This window comes from Ochotona princeps, chromosome 1 (genome assembly GCF_030435755.1).
Source record: "Ochotona princeps isolate mOchPri1 chromosome 1, mOchPri1.hap1, whole genome shotgun sequence".
NCBI lineage: Eukaryota > Metazoa > Chordata > Mammalia > Lagomorpha > Ochotonidae > Ochotona > Ochotona princeps.
In genome coordinates this window covers 30,930,062-30,950,644 of record NC_080832.1, presented here as the reverse complement: position 1 = coordinate 30,950,644, position 20,583 = coordinate 30,930,062, and the positions used below count along the sequence as shown (strand labels likewise).

General features: G+C 42.2%; 1 protein-coding gene across 2 annotated transcripts in view; it reads right to left on the bottom strand.

Moving 5' to 3' along the window:
• Window positions 1-14,406: 14,406 nt before the first annotated feature.
• The window catches only part of VNN1 (vanin 1), a 52,761-nt gene continuing 46,584 nt past the window's right edge, over window positions 14,407-20,583 (bottom strand). For both annotated transcript variants that reach the window (XM_058673785.1, XM_058673751.1), the window contains exons 8-9: window positions 19,557-19,779; window positions 14,407-14,710 (exon numbers count right to left, since the gene is read on the bottom strand). In XM_058673785.1, the coding sequence (XP_058529768.1) occupies window positions 19,597-19,779 (183 nt within the window). In that variant the 3' untranslated portion in view covers window positions 14,407-14,710; window positions 19,557-19,596. The remainder of the gene's footprint in view (window positions 14,711-19,556; window positions 19,780-20,583) is intronic.

The following is a 20,583-nucleotide window of genomic DNA, read 5'->3' as shown; positions in this document are numbered from 1 at the left end:
CAGCACTTCTAATCCTGGCTGCTGTGGGAACTGGAGGAGTGATTCAGCGTGGGAGTTCTGTCTTTCTCTTGCTGCATCTTGAATAATTGTTTCTCTTCTGGTTTTCAAAGCTATTGTGGAGCTGAGGAAGAAGGGAAATAATATAGCAAGTTAAAACATCAGAAAGCTCCCTGTTCTTACTGAGATTCAGTTATTTGGGTTACATAAATGTTTCTTAAATTGTAAGTGTTTGGCTATCTTTCAGAATTCTCGGGAGAAAGGGGTCATTTTTCCCAGTTTTTTTACTGATTTTATGAAGAAATGGATCTCGGGAAATACTTATTGTGCCATTCCAAGAGTGCTTCCTCTGGCCAACAGAGTTTAACTGACTTGTCAAAATTCACACAGCAAGCTGATAATTGAGTCTTTATAAGAATTTAAGCTTCCTATCAAATTCCTTCCTGCCATATTAAAAATAAATGAATTATAAAACGTTTTTTTAAAAAAAACCCTTAGATTCCTTAAACTTAACATCATCATATAATTGAAAAATATCTTACTGCAAGTATTTAGAATTGCTGTGATAGTTAAAAATAAATTTTATAAAGCAGAAGATACTTAAACATATTGGTACAGTGCAGGGTCTCCCCCCAGATTCCTCTAGTACCCCGTTGTCAGAGAGGGTGAGCCTGCTGCCCGCCAACCAACTTCCCTGCTCGTCAGAGACACACAGACATGGCAGGGGTTCCGTCCAAGCAGTTCCGGTTTATTTGGGAAATACAAACTCTTATATAGGAACAGCAAGCAGCCTCAGGCCAGGAATTCCAGGAATGCCAGGAGGGAAGAACAGAACGAGGAGCCAATTGTCATCACCACAACTACAAAAGCCACCTCCCATAGGCCAGGGACAGATGATGGAAATGGCCCTGGCCAATCAGTCTTTCTTTCTTTTTTTTTTTTTTTAAGATTTATTTATTTATTTTTATTGCCAAGTCAGATATACAGAGAGAGAGGAGGAGAGACAGAGAGAAATACCTTCCTTCCGATGATTCACTCCCCAAGTGACCACAGTGGCTGATGCTGCGCCAATTCAAAGCCAGGAGCCAGCAGCTTTTCCAGATCTCCCATGCGGGTGCAGGGTCCCAAGGCTTTGGGCCGTCCTTGACTGCTTTCCCAAGCCACAAGCAGGGAGCTGGATGGGAAGTGGGGCTGCCAGGATTAGAACTGGCACCCAAATGGGATCCCAGTGCTTTCAAGGCAAGGACTTTAGCCACTAGGCCACGGCACCAGGGCCCCAATCAGTCTTTCTTTAAAACAACTTGGTCCCCACCCTGATTCACTCCCAGAGCTCTGCCCTTGGCCGCCATCTTGCTCGCCATATGTAACATAATGACCTTGACTGTTAGTCACCTCCAGCCCTAGCTTTCATGTAGGCTGTTGAGTGCTGGTCAGAAATGTTCCATGCCAACAGGCCCAGCTCAGGTTTCCCACGTGGGCTAATGTATCGTTCTGACTCATAAAGATCTTTCGATCTCTCCTCTCTAAATCACTAGGTCTCAGTCCCCTCACTTACCTGCAAGTACAGTGACCTTGTCCTTGGGAATCCCTCAAGAATCATTCCTCACTTGCAAGATACTCCCACTGCAGTCCTCCCTACTCCTATCCCCTTGCTCCTTTCCCTAATCAATCCATAATCCTTGTGCCCAGGAATGAATGGGTTCTTCAGCCAACCTTTGGACGCCCAGTGAGTTGGTGTGCTGATCCAGAACTCTGCCTGCCCACTAGAGTGCCAAGATCCTGGCACATGTGCTTTCCTTGTGTCTTACTCCTCCACACCCCCACGATCCAGGCCCATTGAAGTCTCCAGCCCCGGTCCAACAGCACACCAGGGCAGCATGCTGACCTCGGGCTCTCCCCTCTGCTCTCCTCACCTCACCCAGGACCAAGTTCATGGGGAAATCCTCAGGTTTGCTCCACCTAGAGCTGAACTCCCAGGTCCCCACATGCCTACTGGTGTTATTCCCCTAGCCCTCCCCTGACCCAACCCCACATCCTCAGGCCCTCACAGACACCTCAATGCCCCCTGGTCAGCTCACCGGCACAGGAGAATGGCTTGCATTATTTTTCATATGGATATCATACTGTTTGTCATATTTTATTTTAGTTATTGATTGGAATTGTATTACTTTTTTCAAAGTTCCTTCAATGTAAACTAACAGGCAAAGTAAAAGTTCTCTGAGAGTAACACTCTAACATTAGCAAACAATTCAAGCAGCTGTTAATATATGGGAACAAAGCAAGATTAAAGAGTATTAGAATGAGGACAAGAATTTAGGACAAATTTTGAGCTTGATGCATTGTCATCAGTGATGGGAATGATTCCATTAAGGGGGAGGGTATTAAAATGCTCTGAACTGTAAAACTTGTATTGAAAGCATATGCACAGAGCAGAATGTAACTGGTACAAATATTGACTGTTTCCCGGGATACTGGGAGAAAGTACTATGATGATACTACAAATAGATCAGATTCTTCCAGGTGATGATAAATTGTGAAATGCACAAGCAGTAGAGTCTAATTTTTATATTCACTGAGATATCCTTCATCAAATTAGCGACAAATACACAACTTAGTAACATTTACAAAGCCATTCCAGTAAAACCTTATTTACAAGCAATAATTTACTTGCCCCTGACATAGGTGCTGTGAGACTTCCTAGCACCTTTTAAAGATGCTGTATTAGGATACAAAAATCACTTACAGTATAAAATTTGAAAAGTAAATTGGCATCAATAATAAGGGTATCTTCTTTTCCAATTTGATGTTCACCTTTAGGCTTAGGTGTTTTCAGCTAAAATAAAAAGCAAAACAGTTCATCTCAACAAGAGGCTGCATACATTTCTTTGACACTCATCCAGAGCCATGACTGGTCATTTCTTGGAAATTGTTCCAGAAGTTTCCCAGCCTTAGGAGAATCCCATGACTGGGAAGCCCTGGCTTTCTTACGCATCATCCCTCAATTGTTTACCCTAAAGAGACTGAAAATTTCATCTAGTAATTTTCTACCATTCCTTCTTCCGAAATGTGTCTCCACCTCCTTTCATTTGAAAGACTTTTTTTTCAAGAACACAGGACAAAATTTCACCGACATGTACAGACATTATAAGCAAAAATTAGGTTATGCAAACAAAGCTTCTAAGCCCCAAATTTTCAATAGCAAAGTGAACACAACCAGCTTTCTTAAACATGTGTTTATTATTTACTTCAAAGGCAGTGTTACAGAAAGAGAGATCTTCCATCTTCTGATTTACTGCCCAGATGGCTGCAACAGCAGAAGCTGGGTCATATAGAAACCAGGGGCTTCACTTGGGTGTCTTGTTTGGCTACAAGGACCTAAGCACTTGGGTCATCCTCTGTTTCTTTCTCAAGTAATTAACAGGGAGCTGGATTGGAAGCAGAGCAATCAGGACTTGAGCTGACACCCATATGAAGTGCTGGCACTGTAAGTGGCATCTTAACCCACTATGCCACAGAGTTAGCCCCTCTGACTATGCTATAAATGTAAAGTTTACATAAGTAAATGAAAATGTCCTTAATGCACAAGAAATGTTTCTTAGGTGTAGAATTAGTGACTGGTAGAAGAAAGAGATCAATATAAATGGTGTGGTTTTAAGTCCCTGAGATCTTATGTCACAACCCTGGAATTTTCCAGAACTGAGAATTTGCTAAAATGTGACAGGAACATGGTCAATGGGCAGCACTAATCTATTGAATGACACCATACCTTTAACAATAATCTAATGGAACCTGAATCTGTGACGGAGATATTTTAATATTTACACAGGCCTCTAGGGGGCAGTTTTCTACAATCTTTACGGGACATCAGGTTTTTTTCAATTAATTAATTAATTTTTAATAATCTTACTTAGTTGATCAGGGTACAAAGGATCCAGGGCTACAGGAAAGTGGGTAATACCATTGTTTCCACACCAATTTTTTTTTCCCTGTATCTGGGATTAGGGGAGAAACAAAGGGATAAGTCCCACCCAGCCTCCGGGACATCAGTTTTTTTATTGGATCCCTCTTTCTTTATCTCAAGGCCCCAGGAGAAGCAATATTAGAACTCTCACCTCTCCTGATTCACCCACCCACCCAAACCTGTGGAGTTGGGGAAAATAGTGTAACATGTTGTAACAGTGAATTCTGTAGCGTGCATCGCAGCCCTTTCTCAACAGTAGGAACATTTGAAGGCAAGAACTGAATACTTCTTGTGAGAGGAAGCCTGAGCTTGGCTACTCTCGGTGATAAAGAGGAATAATAAAGAGAAGGAACAGTAGAGGAAAAAAGAGAAGGAAAGGAGACAAAACGGAAGAAGGGGGAAAAAAGAGAAGCTAAAATAGAAAGAAAGAAAAAGGGATAAAGATAGAATAATGAACCCTTACTAACCTTGTATTGATCAATGAACTGATGTGCTATCCCAAGTTTATTACAACAAAAACTCACAGTGAGACATACTGTTTTCACCCTTTGCTTTGCAAAGGAAGGAACTGAAAATCAGCGTTTCAAAGCCTTTCCAAAATAGTATTTGTAATTATTCTAACTACTGAAAATATTATATTTCCATCTGACAGATCCAAAGATAATTATCACATATATATTTTTGTTAAAATTAAGGTATAAATGAGCCAATCCCAAAAGGTTAAATACCACATGTTTGCCTTAATTTAAGATGATATGATGTTATGTATAACATGTTATGTTATGTATTTTATAGGTTGTGTATAAACTAAAATTGAAATGTCAATGAGGTGGTCACAGAAGGTGGTTAAGAACTCGCATTTATTTTTAACATATTGGTTACTCATTACTATGTCAATTAATTCCATAATGATGTAAATTTTTGCTGATGGTATGTCGGAGCTTTTAATTGATCGGGATGATACTCTGCTGGCTCTGCCTTCAGACCAGAGAGGGTATACCTAAGAAGCCGTTGAACTTGACTGGACAATAAGATGCTGGACTCTATGTTTGGTATATGCTTGCAATGAGGGAATCTCAACTGAACTTGAACTGTGGTTATGCAACAAGGTGGAGGAATCCACCTTGGTGGGAGGGTTTGGGGAGGGGAGGGGAGAATCCAAGTACCTATGAAACTGTGTCACATAATACAATGTAATTAATGAATAAAAAATAATAAATTAATTTTAAAAATTAAGGTATACACATGCACTTAGGAAGCTGTTTTCAGGCTATCATTTTTTATTTTTTTATAATGATTACATGGTTGATTAGGGTGGGAAGGATTGAGGTTTAGGGAAAATTGGGTAAATTCACTGTTTCCAAATGTGCTATTTCTTCTTGTTGCTTCTGGGGAAGGAGGAAGCCAAAGGGGGAAGCCACACATGGCTTTTCAAATGTCTCAGTACCCAGGGATGGGAACTGCCACTTCACATCAACCCACAGTCTCCATGTGTATACATATTTCCAGGGTTCTGCCCAAGTGGTTTGGATAGTTCTGAAATGTTGTCAATTTCATCAATCCAAGGATGATGTCACCCTCCCAATGTCTATTGGCTGACATAGTAAGCTTCAAGTCTCCATTCACCAGGATTGCTCTGTTGTCCTCATTTGACTGGGGCAGTTGTCCAGTTTGTTCTGTTCGCCTTCTACTACAGCACCAAATGAGCTGCCATATTCTCCTTTTATAACAGGGCCTGTGTCCATTGCTCTGCCCTTTTCACTAGGTAGGACATGTTCTTGTAGGTAAGCCCAGGGACCTGGGCCAGGCATCCCAATTTTTGCTGGATCCCCCACTCCTGGGGCACACAAACCCAGCACCCACCTAGTAGGTGGGCCCAAGGACCTGGGCCACCAGACCCAAGCTCAGCCGAATCCCCTACCCCCGGGGCTCACAAACCCAGCACACACCTCACAGGCAGACCCCAAGACCATGGGTAGGTGATCCTAGTCCCTCTGGATCCCTCATCCCCGGAGCTCACTGACCTAACATCCACCTAGTAGGCAGTTCACAATACCCAGGCCAGGAGACCCAAGCCCTGCCAGATCTCCTGCCCCTAGGGCTCATAAACCTGGCACCTACCTCACAGGCAGCCCCCAGGACCCAGGACAGGTGACCCAACCTCCACCAGATCCCTTACCTCCTGGGCTCACAAACTCAGCACCCACCATGCGGGTAAACCTCAGGACCTGAGCCCTGTCAGATCCCCATCACGAACCCAGCACCCACTGGGCCTAGGCTGGCATGACTTGCCTCACCTCAGTATCCACAATCTTCTTCCTCAGCGCTTGCCTGGTCTAGCCTGCCCCTTGTTCCACCTTCTGCTGGTATGTGCTACAGCCAATCCCAGCTCAGCCTGATTGCTGTCCCAGCCCTAATACAAACTGGCTGGTGTTGTGGCCTGATCTGATTCCTCCTGCCCCATACCCTGGTTCTCAGATCTGCTAGTGAGTCCCCAAACTTGACCCACGTGTATGATGATGAATTCTATAACCTGATGTGGGCTGCTCCCTGCTTTGCTTCTTGCATTCATCTGCAAGGACTGCATCCAGATGATGAAGTTTCCCAAGCTCCTCTATTGAGTCTCTTCCCAGTGGCAATTCACATGCACACCAGTGGGTCGTTGACCCAGCTTGACTTCGTCCACCTCCTGTCCTGGCAAGAACAGTGGCCTTGAGCAACCGGCCCACACTCATTTCTGGTTCTTGCTGTTGGGTATTCCATCCTAGCGATACCTGGTCCATGACCAGACACAGCTTTTATGCAATTCAGCAGGAGTCAAGACCTAGCCCAGCCTGTTCTATGGCCAACCTGGCTCTCATGAGTACCAGTGGGGGATGGAGTCTAGTCCAATTTGTCATTCCCCAGACCTAGTGCACACCCATGCCTGTGGAGGCTGTAGCCATGTCCAACCCAGTTTGCTGTCCCCAATCCTACGTTTGCCCTCAGCAGTGGGAACATTAACTCAGCTGGGGTGTCCACTTAGATTTCCAGCCAGGCCTGTCCCCATCCACAGTTCTTGGGTGAACCAGCAGAGACTGCAGTTCCACAGGGGTGAGCCCACATTTCCCCCACAGATTGTACTATCAGACCCAGTTCTCTCACTCTTGTTCTCCCCACCAAACCAGTTTGGTGAGAGTCCCCTACTTACATACGCATGTCATGGACTTAGCTATGAAAGTCCCACAGCTGTGATTCCTAATCTGGGCATAAAATCACAGGTTATCACTCACTGCCACCTGTGTGATCCTGTCATGCCCCTGTAAATCAAGACCCCCTCAGACAAAAAGGTTGCCCTGCCAGGTAGCCTGAGGGGCTTCACCCAGCGCCTTTGGTTCCCCAGGTTGCCCAGGTCATTCTGGGGGGAGCCATGTGACCTGGCTACATGCATTCGTGCAGGACAAAAAAACTTCCAGGATGGAGTGGTCCCAGAAGCCCGCTGAGCATCCCTTCCCAAAGGGAGTCAGTGTGCTCGGCTGTTTATAGCTGTGTATACCTGTGCCAAGCTAGAAAAGCCTCTAAGCTGGGGATCCTGAAGGCCCGTTGTGAACTGCCCTCCCCCAAGGCGCCACATGGCCCTGCTACATGCACCCATGTGGGTCAAAAGAACTTCCAGGATGGGGTGGTCCTGGAAAGGCTATCATTTTGTCTATTTGTTTCTGTGATGGAGTTCTAATTGACCTCCATGACAACTAGTTGTTTAGTACTAGAAACACATGATGGAAGATTTTCAATTACATTTTGCTTATGTTGTGGCAACAAATAAGCTCTCAATTAATTGCATTTGATAAAGCAAGATGAAATTTCACCAGTGATGGGGGGTGCAGAAATTCAGCTGGCTCACAACCAATTTTATTAAATCAAGATAGTATGTGAAAGGGCATTTTGTGATAGCAGTATTTTCATAATTCAATTCAAAGTTTATCCTGTCAAAATAAATATGTTGTCTGAATATTAACAATTTATCCTAGAATCTGCCACCATTTTCCTAACTGACAGCTGGACCCTATTTTCTTTGGCAGAAGTTTGAAGTGATTATAAAGTATAAATACTTCAATGGCCATTGAAGCTGATAAGATCTTTTGCTGAGTTTCTGTGGCTGAACCATCATGGGAAATAGATATCAATATAGAAAGATTAAAAGATTTAATTCTTCTAACATATTCTCACTGAACCTTCTAAACTTACTTCTAAAATGTGAGAAAATCCAATCTCTGTGTTACCAGTTTTCTCTCACTATTTCAAAGAAGATTTTGATTCCCCATGCCGGCTTGACAGATAATGATCAACTAACTTGAGTCTTCGTTCGAGGACATGATATATGTTTTAACATCAAGTGCGTACTTTGCTGTCACACTTCACCTTTGCCCTCGCTCTTTAGTCTTTCAAAAATTTCAGCAGTTAAAAGTGAAAGACTGACTTTGAGAAATGTGACTTCTCTCTTTTTTGAAGGTAAGGATACAAATTAAACCCAGCTTTAAACATTGTTGAGCAAGGAATTACTGTCAAACACTTTAATGAGATTAGTATAGAATCATTGCCTTGTATGAAAATATTACCAGCTTAGACTGGTGGGGAAAGTGCTAAACAAGAAGGTAAAAGATTCTGGCTGGAGGGTTTGATACATGAGTCAAAAGATACAAAAGATGACACTTTGCTTTCTAATGCAAAATGCAAGAAAAATACACTACTTCGTAAAATACAAGGAAATCTATGTTGAGAGTTTTGTAAAGCACAAGGCATCAAATATGCCTTTATACTCTCCATGCATGAAAATTCAGATCCACGAAACCAAGCAGAGGATTTACAAATCTTACCTTACCTTTGTCCTTGGAAAAGTAAGCAATATTGGCTTGTGACTGGCAGGTACATGGTGCTAAAACAACACGTACAACCTGGTTAGACATCAATCATTTATTGAGTGACTTCTGTATGCTAAAGCTAAAGAATGTAAACTGAGTGCATATGAAGAACTTACAATGATATGTAAATCCATATATATGTACATATATATATTCACATATGTGAATCACTTCCCTTTCCTAACTATACAGAATAATTATACCTCCTGCCTGATTGAAACTTGACACTATCATATGACTTGATTTAGACAGTAAAAGTGGAAATAATATGCATTATCCTGAGGGAGAATATTTAAAAGTTTCCTCCCTACTTTTGCTCATGCTGCAGAAATGATGGAAGCACAGGTGATACAAGATGAAAGCAGCCTGTGGTCCTGAACTATGTCTTAGAGACTAGCTGCCATGGGGTAGACTTTGCATTAACAAGAAGGAAATTTCAGTATTTTTCACCATAGATTTTTGATATTTGTTACTATATTATAATCTAGCCTTTGCTAATCTAAAGAATAGTGTGACAAAAGGAAGAATGTGTAGATTGACTTGAGGTAAAAAGATCTGAGAACTTCATCCCAGCTCAATCACTTACGATTGGTTGACCTGTCATGTGTGACTTAACCTCTCTAATTTTCAATGTTACACTTTCAAAATGGACTGAACTGTTTAACTGAAATCAACTAATGTAAGTAAGTGACTGATTTTAGCGGGTAATTAAATTCTTGCTGTTATTATTATTACTATACTTTATCAATCCAAAAAAAATGCACTTGAGATACCTTAGAAATACACACAGTAACTTTTGTAGAGGTTACTAAATGTGTTTGGAAGAAGGTACGGAGGATGGTGCCTGGGGTCTACCAGGCACAAGAATACAGCAAGCACCCTTTGTGGCTGTGGGGAGTAGTATTGCCCTTGAGCCACAATATCAGAGTAAGAAGCTGCAGAAACCTGCAGAATTTTTGGTATTTTACACTTGCAGATTTATTTCCTTCCTTCCTGTAATATTTTACAAGACCAATGATTCAAGGTAAGTACCCTAACACTATATCCTAACACTATATCCTAACACTATATCCTAACACTATATCCTAACACTATATCCTAACACTATATCCAACAGATGCAGCACTTGTGTTCCTCCCCAACAGCTAATTATTTTTGAGATCTACTATTTCTGTTGTTTTTATTTTTTTTAATTTTATGTAGATGTATATACAGAGATAAAAGGAACTTGTGTCTGTCCTGCTTTCTCCTCCAACTTGGATTCTTGTAGCAAAAAAAGGAAGAAAACACCAAGGCAACCTTTGGGGAAGTTGAGGATTTGCAAGAAAAAAATGGACTGAAGAAAATGTCCCCATCTGAAGCCCACATTCACCCATCTCTCTATCTCCACTGACTTCCTAAGTCTCTACTGGAAAACTTTTGATGCTCTTCCAAAGATGCATTTAACAAATTCTTGGAAAGCACAAAAGGCTGTATGAAGAGCATCAGAGCCACATGATCTTTCATCCATTGTCTCCTTCTGTCAGGTAAAAGGTGTGAATAGTGTGTCATCATGATCGTAGGCCCCACATCCCCAAGCCACAGAGTATAGTTATTCCTTCTAACCTGGACCCAATGTGCAGGCGCCACTTATCCCAGTGTCCTCTTTCAGAACTGTATGCAGAGCCTTATCAGACTGGGTAAGCTACTGTCAGACATGGAGTGCATGGAGTACATGGATCCTGACACCACTCAGGTCCTCATAAGATTGGAATTAGACTAGAGATAGTTGTCTTTCCCTAACCTCTATGTTCAGGAAGTGTTTGATTCTGATAAATCCCTGGTCTCGACGGTGTTCCTGAAACCACCATCTGAGGTTAGAAAAGCTTCCACAGTCTTCACACCAGCCCATACAATGTGACAAATACTAAGCTATTAGTACAAGGAACAGTGCAGTGTCCAAGTGTTTCCAAAACACCAAAAGGCTGGAGGGAAAAGACGTTGAGATACATTCAGGCCTCCGCATACAAACCAGGAGTATTTTCCTGTAAGATGGCATTTTTGAGGACTGGCTTTTGAAAGGTGCCATGAGTTGTTTCCTGTCTGATAGAACCATGCTTAAACCATCCTTTCTTTTAAGTTCTATTTAATCATATGTGAATGAGCATGTGTTCTTTTGCATTACCATTTGAAGAAACTTTTTTTCAGTTTAAAAGCGGAAGTGCCATGTTTTTATTGGATTACGGAGAACAACCCTGACGTTGTGGAGAATGCTGGTGGATTTCCCTGTGCCCCGTTCCTCTTCATTCATTCAGTTTCAGCACTGTCTAAAGGTAGACCTTTTTTATTTCACCATGACTCTTTGGATTCACTAAGAACTGTGATAAACTAGTGGTTCCCAGTTCTCAAATTTTGTTTATGTCTAAGGTACAAATAACTGTTGAAAAAATAGTAACAAGACCTCAATGAAACACTATTACTTTAACCTAACTCCCAGTTCAACATTTGGTGAAAATCGTGCCCATATGTCAAATACCATTTACATCCATTAGGTCCCATATTCAGTTGATATTTTTATCTACTAGGTTTCATTTTATTGTACTAATTCTAGATAGGCACGAACATTGTTTTCACATGGGTTTGTATTTTGCACTTTCTGAACTTAAAATTGCAGTTTTACTGTAAACTAATGCATATTCCCTATTACTAGTTATAGTAAATTCCTCAACTAAGAATTCCACTGTCTTTTCTAAAACAAAAACCTAAGTTGATTCACCTGGAACATGCACATACTGTGCACAGTATAAAGAGGCAACAGAAACTTGAGGAATGGTTTGCCAGTTGTTAGACAAATGATGCATTTTAGAACAGCTTTTGATACAGACATGACTTTCTAGTTGGTTTTTTGAATATTCTTGCTGATATCAAGAGATATTTGATTCATCCTTTTCTACTTTCTTAGTTTTTTTGAAGATTTATTTTATTTATATTTGAAAGGTAGATTTTACAGAGAGAGGAGAAACAGAGAGGTCTTTCATCTGCTGGTTCACTCCCCAAACTGCCACAACAGCTGGAGCTGAACCAATGCAAATCCAGGAGCAAGGGGTCAGGAACTTCTTCTGGGTTTCCTATGTGGGTGTAGGTTTTCACAGCTTTGGGCATCCCTCACTGCTTTCACAGAGCATAAGCAGAGAGATGGATCAGAAGTGGAGCAGCTGGGACAGGAATTGGCACCCAAAATGGGATGCCGGGACTGTAGGGCTGAGGATCAACTTGATACATCAATGTGCCAGCCCCATCTTTTTTTACTTTTGCAATGTAAAATTTTGCACTTTATTTAAAAATATATGTAAATAACTAACTAAATGTAATAATGTTTTTAAGAGCATTTTTCTTTAGTGGCGTCACTCCATCAATTAATGATTTTGGAACTCAAATTTTACTGTAGAGCAAAAGTACAGAACATTAAAATTTTTTAATTTAACCACAAAATCCATTGCAAAACACCATTTGACATAGAACTGTTTGGATACAAATATCAGGATTGTGCTTTTTGAGATACATGAATGGGTCTTCAAACACCTTTAGAAGTAATATGTAAAATCTACATTGGGGCATCAAAATTTTTGATTGAAAATAAACATCTTTTTATTCTATTTTTTAGCAAAATTTTAAAGACTCTAATTACATGCAGCAAAAAGGAAAATTAATCCAATGTTTTATAATTTTATAAGAAATATATACATGTATAAATATAGATACATATATTCATGGTTATAGCCAACATCCAACATGGTCCCCAGTGATTCTCACCCCAAGATTTCACATCTTGACATGATTCCAGTTTTGCACCATAGTGAGTCTGTATGACCAATAGCGTGTGGGAGAAGTGAGGTCACATCTAAGGTTACATCATAAAAGTTTGCAGCTTCCATTTAGGCTCTCTCTCTCTCTCTTTCTTTCTCTCAATATCATCTTTCTGGAAGAAGCCAGCTGCCACTTTGTGAAAGTGTTCCAATATCCCATAGGAAGCCCCAAATGATGAGAACAGAGCCATTAGTCAAATTTCAGCAAGAAACAGAATCCTATCCACAGTCCTGAGCATACACTCAGAAGCAGATCCCTAGCCCCTTACAATCCTGAGATGACTACAATCCTGGTGACAGGTTAGTTGCAACCTTAAAAGAGCCCCACCTAAACCACCCCCAGAACCTGACCCTCAGAAACTCTAAATAAATATTAATTTATTAAGATGTTGATTTGGGGATAATTTGTTAAACCACGATAGCTAATTAATACCAACGTGGAACAAGGAAGAAGCCTGTAGGATCTGTTTATGTATTTAACATTTTAAAACTTCAACTTCAAATTAAAACTATATGACAATATTGGGATCTGCCCCCATAATTTCTGTTCCTAAATACATGATGGGATTTTAAAATTTTAACTAGATCTTTAGAAAAAATCACACAATATCATCATGAATCATAAGGTAGAATTTAAATATTTTCTAAGAAATACTCATTGTCCCACAAAAGCATTTATTTCAGGATGACATCTTGTTAATGTGATTCACTTATTTCAGAAACCTGTGCTTTGCAGAAGGTCATGTTTTATAGAGTACTGAGGTTAATGTCAGTGCTGTAGTGATGATGAATGTTCTGACCTGGCCTAGCAGTAAAGATGGCTGTATCCATATTGAAATTTTTAGAATAAAATTCTTAGCTCTGATTTCTGATTTCCAAATAACGTAAGCCCTGGGAATCAGTAGTGATACCTGAAGTAATTGCTTTCCTGTCGCCTATTTGCTAAATCCGGTTGAGTTTTAGGCTCCCAACTGCAGCATTTTCTTCCCTCCACAGCCATTGTGGACATTTCAAGAGTGAACCAAGAGCTTTTTCCTTGTTCCTTCCGCAACCCCCCCCCCCCGCAAAAAAAAATCTCAATTTCACTGAGTTGCATAATTTCAATCAATTCAGCTGTTTCAAAAAAGAACATTTAATCCAAATAAATACCACAACTTTAGAATGGTAACTACTTGGAATCCTAACTACAGATGATGTTGTGGTCTGGTAATTTCACCATCAATCCTTCGACAGTTCTCTCTAAAAGTGTCTATTACAGTCTTGAGAAGCCAGGCCAGTTGGGTATCAGTATTAAACAACTTGCTTTAACTCAAAAAAATCAGGTTATGGTTGGAAAAATGGTGTGGGGAGCAGGGAGGAAAGAATTTGACTTTTTGTGAGTTCCAAAGTCCAAGGCCCAGGTGTAGGAGGGCTGGTTTCATTCAGAGGCTCTGCTCCTGGCTTGCTGATGTAACATTGTGATGGTTTTCTTCCTCTATGACTATACATGCTCTCCTCTCTGGGAAAGTTTGTATTCCACACCCTAACCTCTTCTCTCAATAACAAGTGGATTAGAGTCCAACCTGAAAACTTCATTTCAAATCAATTACCTATGGCAAGGATGACTTTAAAATGTAAACTTTTTGGAACATTATTCACTCCATAGCAGAACTTAATTGTATTGCTTAGCTTTGCAATTAAGCAGAGCAGACAAACAAAAATCATTAGAAAGCTTAAGCATAATGTCCTAAGAGATACGTGTTATAATAGAAGAGGTAAGGATTTCAGACTTCAGTGCATTTTAGGATAGATTTGATGTGATTTTTATTTCTTCTGCATAAAAGAATTGTGATTCTTATTCCATGCAAACAGTCCAGTTCCAGGAAAGAACAACGCTCAAGTTGCTTTTAGATTAATACATATATTAGTATGTGTTCTTCTAAACACAAATGTATATTTATAATTCACATTTTTCAGACACCACTATTAGCAAAATCCCAGATCAATCATTTTCTCATCCACCACTTGTTGGCAACGCCCTCGTCGCCACGTAATCCGAGCTGAGCGGAGGGACTAGGGTTGCAACACAGACAACGCAGAGAGACAAGACAAGGCAACACGCAGTACACCGAATGCCGATCGATGACAGATTGATCTTTATTGCAACTCCAGACTTTCTTTTATACTCTGCTTAGCTCCTCCCAGTAGTGGCCACCCTAAATCCCTTCAGTTCCTCCTAGTAGTGGCAACCCTAAATCCCTTCAGTTCCTCCCAGTGTTTATCCAATCCTCTCGTGGCCACCCTAAATCCCTTGAGTTTTATCCAATCCCCTGGCAGATAACTTGACAAATAGGAAGCAGGAACTTGCGGTTAAGCCAGTGGCTATATGTATCAGGCCAAAATTACCAATCCTGTTATGCTCTGAGAAACAAGCTAAGCTGTGGAGTTAATCCTTGGGAGACCGGGGCCTGCATGTCCCCCTTTTTTTGTTTTTTTAATGGACGCCTGTCTTAGGTTGTCCAGCAGTCAGTTGACGCCTTACCCGTCATGGGGAGCCCCACCTGGGGAATCCCTGTCTTAGGTTGGTCATCAGCGCTGCCAGATCTTACCCGTCTCTGGCTGCCCATCACACCATGTTCAGCCAAACTTGAGCGCTAGGATTTTCCACAGCTAAAACCATCATGGTTTGTCAAATAATGACCTGCTCCCAGGCTTGTTGCCTGCATAGGCGGCAAAGAAGACTAAACAGTACTGCAATCATGGCTATGACCATCAGCCTCATGGCCAAGATTCCGCTTTGTTCCTAAAACATCCATGCTGCCAGTTAAATGCCATTTCACAGGGGTAACACATATATGATGGTAAATCGGGGAGCAGCTGGAGATCCCATGGGCAGGATATCAGGAAGTTGCACCACTGCTGTCAGGGTCTCCTATCCTGCAAGAACATCATTAGGAGTGGGATCATGTTGAGTTGGAGCCAAGGAGATTTGTCGTGTAAGTCTCTCGGGAACCCATCTAGGTGTTTCTTCATCCTGGGGAAAAACACAAACAGAGCCTCGCCCCCACGTTAGTACTGGATCTGGTCCTCGCCATTTATTTGTGGCCAGATCTTTCCATTTTACTTGGCCTTTATTCTCATTAGCAGGGCGAAGCCAATGGCGCTCTGCAGGAGCTACATCATTAGTGACAGTTAAAAAATTTAACACATAGATGGCAGATGCCAGTAAGGAATGGGGTGAGCTGCAATGCTCGGCCACATCCCCCTTCTTTACTTTTTCTAGATAAACTTTAAGGGTGCGGTTGGCACGTTCAACAATGGCTTGACCCTGAGGATTATAAGGAATGCCTGTTTTGTGAGTTATATTAAAATATAGGCAAAGGCCTGTAAACAATGGGCTTATTTTGATTTCTCTCAAGCTGTTCCTTACCAATTCAATTGCAGCCTCTAATTTTTAACCCTGTCACAGACTGGTTGGGGGTCACCTTGAAGATGTCTGCCCAAACCTTTTCCAGGAAAGTATCCCTGTCTATTAAGCATATTTGGCACAGGCTGAGAGGTCAATACAGCATTCATGGCACTCAACAAATCTCGTCCCCACAGATTGATAGGAATATGTGGTAAGACATACGGCTGGAAAACTCCTGAATGCCCTTCTTGATCCTTCCACCTTAACAACCTGGCACTTTTCTGTGGCTGAGAAGTTCCTATCCCTTGGAGAACGGTTGGGGTGGCCTCTAATGGCCAGGAACTTGGCCACTGTGCCTGGGATATAACTGTACTGTCAGCTCCGGTATCAAGTAAACCTGTGAATTTTCTCCCTTCTATCTCTAACTGTAAGGTGGGTCGGGTTTGCATGTCGGAGACCCAACATGCCAAGGGGCCAGAATGTCCAAATCCTCCTTGTCTATCTCTCTTAAGAATGGGGTTGTCAGTTGGAACCTTGGGGATCAAGATCAGCTGGGCAAATCTAGCTCCAGGTGGAATGATTATAGTGCCTTTGGCTGATTCTACCATGACTTCTATTTCTGTGGGAGTATCCTCATCTATCACTCCTGGGAGTACCCTGATTCCATGCATAGTAGCACTACTTCTTCCTAGGATCAGACCCAAGGTATTCTTAGGCAAGGGGCCCCTGACTCCTGTTTTTATCCGTTGGGGTCCCAGGAGCGGGGTCAATACCTCTCCAGAGGTGGCACAGAGGTCCAGTCCTGCGCTACCTGGTGTTGCTCTGAGGAGGGTTGAAATGTCGGTGTTCCTCGCCATGGGAGAGGGACTCTGGAAGGAGTCTGCGCTGTTCCGGAAGTTACAGGTGTCTGCTGGGCTCCGTACACCTGAGGTTGGGGGGCCCGGAGCGGGCCCCTCACCCCGTTTCCCGATAGGGGATTGCCTTGGGCATCATATCTGGACCTACAATCACTGCTCCAATGATAGCCTTTATGGCATCTTGGACAAAGATCTGGGGCCTGCAAGGATTGTGGGGGTGATCTTCCTTGTCGCGGAATTTTGGGGCACTGTTTTTTAAAATGTCCAGGCTGTCCACATCTGAAACAGGTTTTGGGAGGTGCCCTAGGGTGGGGCTGAGGGTGTTGAACAGCGGCTGCTATCACTTGCCCAAGGGCATGGGTGGAGTCAATATGTCTGCAGATTTTGAGATAATCATGCAGGGACTTATCTCTGTGGAACCTGAGAGCATCCTGGCAATATTTATTAGCATTCTCAAAGGCTATATGCTTAATTACTGGCATTGCTGGTTCCACGTTACCAAAGATCTTACTAGCAACCTGCATAATACGGTCCACAAATTCTTGAAAAGGTTCTGTGGGGCCTTGCAAGACCTTGGAAAGCTGGTCTCCTGTATTAGCATTAGGCAAGGCCTTCCAGGCTCCAAGGGCTGCATTTGCTATCTGTGCATAAACTCCTAGGTCATAATTAACTTGTTGTTGGACGCCCTCAAAAGGTCCAGTGCCAGTAAGCATTTCAAGGCTTCGATCTGCATGTCCCCCAGCCGCATTCTGCTCAGCAAAAAATTTGCACCTATCTTGAAAATCCCCTCTCCATAGGAGAAAGTCGCCACCATCGAGAGCAGAGCGGCACAATTGCATCCAATCACTAGGAGTAAGATTCAAACTCGAAAAGGATTCTATGAGTGCAAGAGTAAAGGGTGCCTGGGCACCATAATCTTTAACAGCCTGCTTTACATTTTTGAGGTCTTTAAATTGAAGGGGCTGATGCTCCCGGCGAGGGGGACCTCCTCGAACTGGGACCTCTATTACAGGGAAGCATCGAACCCCACCCACTGGCTGATCAGTGAGGCCGTCACTCCATGGCCACGTGGGGTAATTATTGGGTGAATGGCCCACGGCTTCCTCCTCAGGAGGAGCGGTAGGGGTCACAAAATTAGGGGCATATGGTGGTGGTCTTGAACTGGACAATTTGCCAGAGGAACGTGCACCTATTCCTGCTTTCTTTAACTTTCTTTTAATGTCCCTAATTTCCTGCTTTAAGAAAACCTTCTCCTTATCCTTAATTTTCTGCTTTAAGAAAACCTTCTCCTTATCCTTAGTTTTCTGCTTTAAGAAAACCTTCTCATCTCGTTTGTCCTCACTCTCTTCCGAGGAAGAGGCCTCGTTCTCATCTGAAGAAGAGGCTTCACTCTCCTCTAAAGAAGAGACCTCACTCTCCTCTAAAGAAGAGGTCTCACTCGGGGTGGTTTCACTCGAGGCCGCCTCGTTCCAGGCTTCCAAGGACCGTAGAACTTCCCACCTCTGGATTCCTTCAAAAGTAGTCTGTACTTCTCTTAACTGTCTCTCAACTTTCACTTTATCAGTAAATAATGAATCCCGGACTAAGCGCCACAAAGAGAAGTTAACAATGGGGAAATTATCTGGGTCTTTTTGTAAACAAGATTGTAAATTGGCCTTAACCTGTTCCCAATCGGGAATACTCAAGTTGCCTGAAACAATAAACCAAGGACTGCTAGATTGAATGGCTTTAACAAAATTTCTAATCATTTTAAATTTAACTGGCATCCCCAGTTGACGTAGAAGTTCTTCAAGCTCGGTGGCCAATTTATCCCGGGAGAAGGCAGAACCCATTTTATCGTCCTTTTCACCGGATAAATTAAACACCAAGACCTAACTATACTTCAAAATAAATCTAAAACCTGACTATACTTCAAAATAAATCGAAAACTTAAAAAATAAATCCAAAACCTAGTTATATTTCAAAATAAGTCTAAAACCTAACTCTATTTCAAAATAAATCCAAAACCTGACTATATTTCAAAATGAACCTCCCTCTCCTACCAGTTTAGGAGAGACTTACAATACGTCCCACTTACCTGAATCAGCTGGCCAGACTCTTGGGACGACCCTTCGTCGTATCCTCTCTTTCTCAATCTCGGTGAGGCCTCCAGATGTTGACAACGCCCTCGTCGCCACGTAATCCGAGCTGAGCGGAGGGACTAGGGTTGCAACACAGACAACGCAGAGAGACAAGACAAGGCAACACGCAGTACACCGAATGCCGATCGATGACAGATTGATCTTTATTGCAACTCCAGACTTTCTTTTATACTCTGCTTAGCTCCTCCCAGTAGTGGCCACCCTAAATCCCTTCAGTTCCTCCCAGTAGTGGCAACCCTAAATCCCTTCAGTTCCTCCCAGTGTTTATCCAATCCTCTCGTGGCCACCCTAAATCCCTTGAGTTTTATCCAATCCCCTGGCAGATAACTTGACAAATAGGAAGCAGGAACTTGCGGTTAAGCCAGTGGCTATATGTATCAGGCCAAAATTACCAATCCTGTTATGCTCTGAGAAACAAGCTAAGCTGTGGAGTTAATCCTTGGGAGACCGGGGCCTGCAACCACTTCTTAAATTGTCCCAAGGAAAATAAAGGAAATATGAATATTCTACCAGTATAGTGAGCACAGAATACATGCCAAAACAGCAACAAGGATTCTCAGTGTTTGTGCCGTGAAGTCTGAGGAAGCATTTAATGCCTGATCCTTCTCATACAACCTTCCAAATAGAGTTACTGTTAAGACAGGTCCGGATGTCGGCTTCAAGCTCATTAAACGTCCATCACTTGACACCTAATTAGAACACAAAAGACAGGCTCTATCTTTAAGAAGTAATAAAATAAGAAATAATAAAAAATACTGATCCAATTCTGCTTTGCCAAAGATATTTTTAAAAAATGGAGTTGTGGAATTAGTAGTATATAACTTATTTACCCTAGAAAGCATTCCAGGAGCTAATTAACATAAAACAATGGAGTTGGTAGTACATAAGACCGAAAGCTTTTCCTCTTGGACAATGTAAAAACTGACTCAAATAATCAGATTTTATTGAATAAGGGGAGATTGGCCTGAGCATCTTTCAATCCCTGTCACTCCCAACAATCCCGTTTTTGTTTCTCAGCAGTTCTCTGTACCACAAAGGGGGCGTGAGAGCAGAGCCTGAAGGGGAAGTCAGTGGGCGAATGAGGCCGGGCAGACTCAGAGACTCCAGTGCATTGTTTGGGGGCTCTAAAGTATTTGGTCCCTTTCCAACATCAGACCCTGTTAAGCTCTCTGTCCTTCAGCCTTCTGCTGCTCTCGTGTTAGGTCTTGAACCAGATAAGAGGACTTCCTTCAACTTCCCTAGGCGTAATTCCTCCGTTACCCTAGGGCCTGCTTCTGAAATGGTTCTTGCTGAGTCTTTTTGCTACTTAACAGAGCTGAAGTCATCCATCTTGCTGCCTAGAGTCCCCCAAACAAGGCTGCTTTCTTCATTCTGAGTTGATTAGTTCACGAATTGTTACTCTAAGAAATCCAGACCTCATGATTCCTAAGAGCAGTCTTTCCCTTTCCAAATGGAGATTTTTATATTTGTAAGCACATGAGAAGGCTTTGACC